Source organism: Ipomoea nil, unplaced genomic scaffold (assembly GCF_001879475.1).
Source record: "Ipomoea nil cultivar Tokyo-kokei standard unplaced genomic scaffold, Asagao_1.1 scaffold1250, whole genome shotgun sequence".
In the NCBI taxonomy this organism is placed as follows: Eukaryota; Viridiplantae; Streptophyta; class Magnoliopsida; order Solanales; family Convolvulaceae; genus Ipomoea; species Ipomoea nil.
This window is the reverse complement of record NW_017617678.1, coordinates 1,567,962-1,575,738: the sequence shown is the minus strand read 5'-3', so window position 1 is coordinate 1,575,738 and position 7,777 is coordinate 1,567,962. Positions and strand designations below refer to the sequence as shown.

Sequence of the window (7,777 nt, the reverse complement as noted above, 5' to 3'; positions counted from 1 at the left end):
GAATCTGAATTTACTTTGATCCGACCCAAATCAAAAGTGGACCCTACTGATTATTGTGCCACAAAATAGCCCCTTAAAATATCATTTTAATGCTATTTTTCCAATATAAACTACCTATGTTGTCCATAGCTTGATTGTTTTAAATCAGAAGATTGAAATTTGACCTTGTGACTTTGTAATTACACGTTTGTACATGTATCTTTAAGCATCTGAAGAAGTTACCATTTTATTATAGTATTTTGTTTGGCTTGGAAGACAAACACGTTATCCACCCAGCCATTATCTCATGACCGACCTCACAACATAGACTTGGGTGATGAGGGTCATTTTGGGTGGAAAGACATGTCCATGCCATATAGATGCACCTACAGTGACAAGGGGTGGGGAGAGAGAGAGATAGATAAATAGAGAGAGAGAGATGGTTTCTCTTTTTAGTGAAAGCGACATTCGTATTTGTTACTCTTTTTTCTCTCAGTGGTCAAAAGTTGTGGCATTGGCTTACAGCTGCTACAGCCTACAGGCTACAGGGGGTTTGCAGAAATGGATAGATGCCCAGGCTGGTTTTTAGATTTTTGTAGTTCGGTTCAGGTAAATAAATGAGGCCTTATCAAAATCAAAATTTTTAAAATCAATGTCGTAATTTTTTCTAGTCTATATTATTCTAATCGGATATCAAAGGAAAAACATATTCGGGAAGACCGTTTCTCTATAATGTAGAAACGGGCCCCCATGTCTGTTTCTGCTCATACGAAAAATTTTAGTAGTGTTCTGCATTGATACGTAAAAATTTTCGAAAGGATTAAAGAAATAGTAACAATTTTATTATTTAAATATATAATAAAAAATTTTATCCGTGCATCGCACATGCATTGCACGCACATTGCACGGATAATTGGGCAATTATTTGCTCGAATTCAAGCAAGGATAACATCAAAAAACATAATCGCTACAACTCATTTCATCGATTGCACTATATAATATTCGTTGTTATAATTTATATTTGTATATTGACCAAAAAATTCTTAAAGATTATAACAAATCTATTTCGTGCAACACACGTGTAAAAATACTAGTAATAATAATAATAAGGTGGTAAAGTGTTACTGTACGCAAAGAAAAAGCCAAAAGACATATTATGGAATAAATTACAATTATAATTTTTATGACAAAGGAAGGGGATACCCATACAATCTACGCCTACAACTGAGGCTCGAAACGGAATAAATTACAATTATAACAACAACAACAACAACAACAATAATAATAATAATAATAATAATATTATGGAATAAATTACAATTATATATAACAATAATAGTAATGTGCACAAGTTTTGCACCTTAGACTTTAAAGTTGAAATACAATAAACACATGTTCCTACCATTTCTTTATGGAGCCTTTTAAATTTAATTGAAAACTTTTAGTTTTTATTTCTAAACTAACTAAGTAAAAATGAAATATTGGGCTTCTAAAATTTGGGGCCCTGTGCGGTAGCCCAGCTTGCACAGCCCAAAATCCAGGCCTGTGCCCCATGCCTGGACAAATTATATCGTGCACCGCGGTGCATAATCGATTATGCATCGCGCGTCAAAACGACGTCGTTTTATTTAATGAAAATAAACGCCATTTGTTTCATGTCCTTCCGCGTCATTCTGCAAAAAGTAACTCTGTTATTCAGTTTCATTTTGTATACACTGTAGTTTCATTTTGTTATAACTACAGTTCCATTTCAATATAACTACAGTTTGATTCGATATTATAACACCCAAATATGTAAAAATGTTATTTAATTTAATTTTATATACACCATAGTTTCATTAAAACCCAACTACATGATCATTTCGATATAACTACAACTTCATTACACAATATACACTAAAAAATGTGAAATGTTATTCAGTTTCATTTTATATACACTACAGTTTCATTTCAACACACCTACAGTTTCATTTCAATTCAATTGCAGTTTCAGTTGATAATATATATATAAAAAAATACGTGAGATAGTATCAGTTTAGATACACTGTACTGTCAGTTGATAATGAATACATCAAATATGTCACTCCGTTAACTATAACGACGCGTCGTTTCTTTACTTAAAGAAACGACGCTGTTTTAACCGCGGTCCACGATATAACAATTGCCATGCCCGCCACCCTCTCTTCAATTCTTCTTTGCTATGTATATATACATTCATTTCACTCACCCCCACTGTACTGTACGTCGCTATTATCTGTTATGTTATCTCCTCCCTAGCTCAGAACTTGATATAATTGTACTTCTCGAACCTGCTCCCGCCACGTGTACGTTTCTTCAGTGCGTGCAATTCCATCACATATATCACCATTGCTGGCGAGGTACAGGAGATCGATAAAGGATCAAGTCTAGTTATTGGTGTTTAGGAAAATGTTAGGTGGAGGCCAATGAAAGTTTGAGCTTATACTTTTTGTAAATGTGACAGTATATAACAAAATAAAGTGGAGCATTCACGATTGGCAAATAGGGGGGGTGGGTGGGGGGGAGGGGGATTGTTAGGCGCGCTGAGGCGAGGAGGGGGGGTGGGTGGGTGGGGGGGAGGGGGATTGTTAGGCGCGCTGAGGCGGGGAATGCCAAGTCTAGTGACGGTACATAAAGAAATAAAGTTGTGCATTCATTGTCAGCTATAATATTTGGCCTAATGGTAATTGTTTGATCCTAACAACCATTCACCAATTCCCTTTTCCGCTAAACTTTTAGTCACCATGTCATTATTCCAAAGGCTGAACCCCAACTCTAAGGGTCCCCCACACCCCGGCCCGACAGAGCATGTGTCAGCTATAATATTTGGCCTAATGGTAATTGTTTGATCCTAACAACCATTCACCAATTCCCTTTTCCGCTAAACTTTTAGTCACCATGTCATTATTCCAAAGGCTGAACCCCAACTCTAAGGGCCCCCCACACCCCGGCCCGACAGAGCATTTGGAAGGATGCGCAAAAGAAGCCCCCCTCACTACCACTGGTGAGACTCGATCCCTGGTCATTATTCTAAAGTTTCACCTCTATGACCAGTTGAACTACCCATGCGAGCAAGTTTATGTATGTCATGCGTCTACTAGTGATGAATATGCTTGAAAAAAAATTGACCTTTACATAGTCAACCATAGTATTAGCTAGCAGGCTAACACTACTTCCAAAAGATTAAATCACCAATATCAAGAGTCTCATTAGCGAGCTAACACTAGTTAAACAGATAATAGTTGGTTTTGGTTATTGTGTACAATGAGGCCTAATTTCTAGATGAATGTGTGCACTGCTTGAGAATTGCCGATGCATTATGAGAGTTAATTTGGATGCATGTATGATGAACATTTAGGGTGTGTTTGGTTCGCACATAGGAATCGGAATCGGAATGGGTATCAAGTACTTAGTAATGGTAATGGGTTTTGGTGAAAGTATTTAACATATTTGGTAGTAGGGTGGAATGAGAATTGTTACTAATAGTAGTGCTTGAGAATGAATAAGGGAATGAAACCCTTATTGTATTTGGGTATGGGTTTTTCAATTGATGGGGTATTCAAAACCCATAGTAGTGTTCTAAAAACCTATAAACCAAACAACAACAATCACTTTCATACCCATTCCTATGAACAAAACCCACCAACCAAACACACCCTTAGTTTTGTCATGATAAATATCTATTATTTTTGCAATAGACATTTAATTTTATTCTTCAATGACAAACGACGTTGCATTTATAAACTATAGAAAAAAAAAAATTCTTTTGGTGTAAATTTAAATATTTAAAAAAATGTGTGGATAAATTTAACAAGCATACATGTGTTTTTATACTTTGATTTATGAAAAAGATCACAATCTCTACCCACTGGTGCGCTGCGCTTTGGATGAAGTCCGTCTTGTCAGTTGTCACTTTAACTAGCTAGCAAAAGACCGAGCTACAAAAAATAAACAAGCTTATGTTACTGATCATAATTGACCAATTTAAATAAAAAATGTTACATTCACGCACACATATATAAAACTCAAATTAGGCCTAAAACTAATGTTTGAGACGTGGAGATTAAATGGTCGTACAATAATTGGAAGTTAAATTGTACATATTTATGTGACAAGGAATATACAAAGCTATTTAAAAAGGGAGGAAAAACAATGGCTTTTGGAGAACATAAATGACATCCATGCAAGTTCCTCTAAGTTGCTAAGCTACAAGTCTAGTACACTAACCAACATGGGAAATCTTGATAGGCTTGCGTGGGGTTAGGGGTGGGCATTGACAGGATGTGAAATAGTACAATTATATTTGCTATGTTATCACAAATCATCGAATACATATATGTCATTTATCATTTTCAACGAATAATTTAATATTTCAATACTTTATTTATATGTAAGGATAAAAAATCGTGAAGTAGGTAATTCAATAATTATTATTTATTTATTATTAATAAATTAAACTATAATCATCACACATAATAAAATTTATTAATGTACTTTATTTCATCATCATATCATGACATTTTTACATTATTTATACAATTGAAATCACGCGAAATAGAGCAACTATAAGTAACATGTTACCACAAATTATCAAATATATATATATATATATATATATATATATATATATATATATATATAACAGTAATCACCTATATCATTTTAAACGAATAATTTAATATTCAAGTAATTTCTTTATATTTAATGATGAAAATTTCTGAATTAAATAATTTAATATTAATAAACTATAATTGTCACACATAATACAATTTATTAATTTATTAATATATATAATTTATCATCACATTATAACATTTTTACACTATTTATCTTTCTCTTTTTTATTTTATTTTATGAAGACACTATTTACTTGATGTTTATAACATTATAAATTATAAAATTTCTCATGTTCTTATCCATTCATTTCATTTCTTCCAACATAATATCACTTGACTTCTCCAATTACCAACTCCCCCCCCCCCCCCCAACTCCACCCCCACCCCCACCCCCATTTGAGCTCTCCCTTTCAAGAGTGTAGAAAGAGCACCCAACACAAAGAATTGAACCCCCCCCCCCCTACCCAACTCCTGCCCAAAACCTTTTGCTTTAAAGCTAAGGCATCAAGTGTGGAGAAAGATGTACAGCTCTCTATCGATCTATACTTACAAATCTATCTCTAATTTGTCCCTCTGGTAAATCCTCCATCTCTCTCTCTCTTTCAGTACACACAGACACACACACAACTATAGTGTATGTATATATAGTATGTAACAGAAACTAAAGAAGAGAAAAAGAGGAGAAATTAAATTAAAGCTAAGATTGAGTGAATGAAAGAGATAGATATAGAATAATGCAATTAAAAGAGTCCCTCTCAGATGAAGTCTTTTTCGTTGCAGCTTGTAGGTAGGTATATATGTAGGTATGATATGATGAATAATGATGAATGATGATAGGCAACCAAGTACCTGTGAGGCGATTTGGAGCAAATAGAAGAAGAAGAAGAAGAAGTTGATATTAAATAAGCTGCGTAGATAATTGTAGTCGTCATCATCGATCCCAGGCCACGTAATTATAGTATATATATTTATATATATAATGTATCCTTGTAGCAGCAGTAGTAGTACTATAAACATTTGCAATTTCATATATAACAACACCCCCATTCCGACATCTCCAATGCAATACGAGGATGAGCATGTTCTGTTGCAGCATATCCATACTCTCCTTCTCCAGCAAGAAGCAGACAACTTCGCCGCCATTACACCCGCCGCCGCCGCCGCCGCGGCGGAGAGCGGCATCCTCAACAACAGCAACGACCTGCAGTACTTTGAGAATTCCAGTAGTACGATGATGATGACGATGAAGAGTAACAGCGCTAGCAGCAACGTTGTTGTTGTTGGGAAGAAGAAGTGTTCGAAGAAAGACCGGCACAGCAAGATCCACACGGCCCACGGGCCTCGGGACCGGAGGATGAGGTTGTCGCTTGACGTGGCTCGCAAATTCTTTGATCTCCAAGACATGTTGGGGTTCGATAAGGCCAGCAAGACGGTGGATTGGCTGCTCCTCAACTCCAGGTTAGCAATCAAGGATCTCAAGCAACAGAATCACTGCGCCGCCGCCGCCGGAGGCGGCGGCGGCAGCGCTGCGTCTTCCACTTCAGAATGCGAGGCCGCGTCGGGGGTTCTTGATCAAGAATTTGAGCCCCCAATGGCCGCCCATGGGAGCAAGGAAAAGAAGGGGACGGCGGCCAAACCAGCAGGCCGCGTTAGGGCCGCATTCAATCCCCTCGCTAAAGAATCAAGGAACAAGGCCAGGGAGAGGGCGAGGGAGAGGACCAAGATGAAGAACAACAACAACATAATGTTGGGAGAAACGCCGCCGCCGCGGCAGGAAATGGGTGGCGCCACCCATAACGTCGTCAAGACCACCAATAATGAACCTCCCTCCCACCAAGCCCTGCCTCCTATGGCGGCGGAAGAACTCGCCACCTCGCACATCCATGAACACAACTGGAGCCTATCCAACATCTTCCCACCAGCTGCAACTTCTCACCAGGTCACTTTCAATCCCTAAGCTACTCAAATTTTCTTCAATCTTCAATAATTTTTGTTGGGCGGAGGCCAATAAAGGCCAAGTCTAGCATAACACCGGGTGATTGGGGGTTATTGACGAAGACGGGTAAAAGTCAAGTCCAACATAATATCTGGTGGTGGCTGAGAGATTATTGACTAAAAACGGGTGAAGGTCAAATCCAACATACTATCTTATGGGTGATTGGGAGATTATTGACTGAAGGCCGGTAAAGATCAAGTCCAGCAAAATGTCTGAACAATATAATATATAGCAATCTGTAAAGAAATAATAAAGCTGCACTCCTTCACTACTAATCATAACTTGTCTGACCTGAGTGATAAGCGCTTGATAATAATATAGATCTCTAATATATTGTTTCAAAAACAATGACTGCAGCAGCATCAATTTGGGGAGTTCCCCTATTCTGGAAAATTTTGCTGGGAAGGCTACAACGATGGGAATCTATGAGAACGAAGAAGCTAGCTAGGCTGTGTCTCATCAAGAACAGTTGGTAATTTAATTAATAAAAATAATTTCGTCTTCAATTCGGACATGCATTTTCACTTATTTAAATTAACCCCTCTTCTTTTCTTTACTTAAGAAGAACAAGAAGAAGAAGAAGAGGGGCTGGTTTAGATCCTTAATTAGATTTTGTTCTCCTCATCCATTGGATTGTGCCTTGTTTTATTATATTGTTTTAATTAAATGCTAGGCCCTAGCTTGTTAATATCTTCCTTTCAATCTTATTTTATGACTTACAACGACTTTATCACTTAAAATTCATTTTCTTTTACTATTTGATTAACTCCTATACTCGCCATTTTATTTTATAATAATCTCCCAAGTCCCACCCAGCTCTAACGTCAATAACAATTTTATAATCACTTATTGGCTTATAGACTCATTTTTTTCGAAACCCCTTCAAAGGGCATTCATAATAAGTTAGCCCTATGCTGAGATTGTCAAAGTGAGTTTAATTGTGAATTAGATTTCTGCAGTTTGTTCAATTAATCCTCTCTTGTTCGGAAGTTGTGTGAGTAATATTTCAAATAATTGGATCAATATGAAAAACCAATGATGTGAGTTGTTATGCTTCTTTGAAAATTAATTTTGATATTTTAATTACTTTTTTTATGCCAATTTTCCGTGTTACTTTGATATATTCTTCATTATTTTATGTGCTATTGTACGGAAGATAAGATAAACT

At 36.6% G+C, this 7,777-nt stretch overlaps 1 protein-coding gene across 4 annotated transcripts; it reads left to right on the top strand.

Annotated features, from left to right (window-relative positions):
* Nucleotides 1–5,084: 5,084 nt before the first annotated feature.
* LOC109184082 (transcription factor TEOSINTE BRANCHED 1-like) lies at nucleotides 5,085–7,255 on the top strand. 4 transcript variants are annotated; one of them, XM_019334121.1, is made up of 3 exons: nucleotides 5,085–5,189; nucleotides 5,451–6,552; nucleotides 6,967–7,255. In XM_019334121.1, exons 2-3 carry the CDS (start codon nucleotides 5,593–5,595, stop codon nucleotides 7,036–7,038), a joined length of 1,032 nt encoding a protein of 343 aa, XP_019189666.1. In that variant the 5' UTR covers nucleotides 5,085–5,189; nucleotides 5,451–5,592; the 3' UTR covers nucleotides 7,039–7,255. The 4 variants fall into 4 exon arrangements, with proteins under 4 accessions (XP_019189666.1, XP_019189664.1, XP_019189667.1 ...); XM_019334120.1 differs by having other exon boundaries at nucleotides 5,173–5,189; nucleotides 5,394–6,552; XM_019334119.1 differs by having other exon boundaries at nucleotides 5,085–6,552.
* Nucleotides 7,256–7,777: the final 522 nt, after the last annotated feature.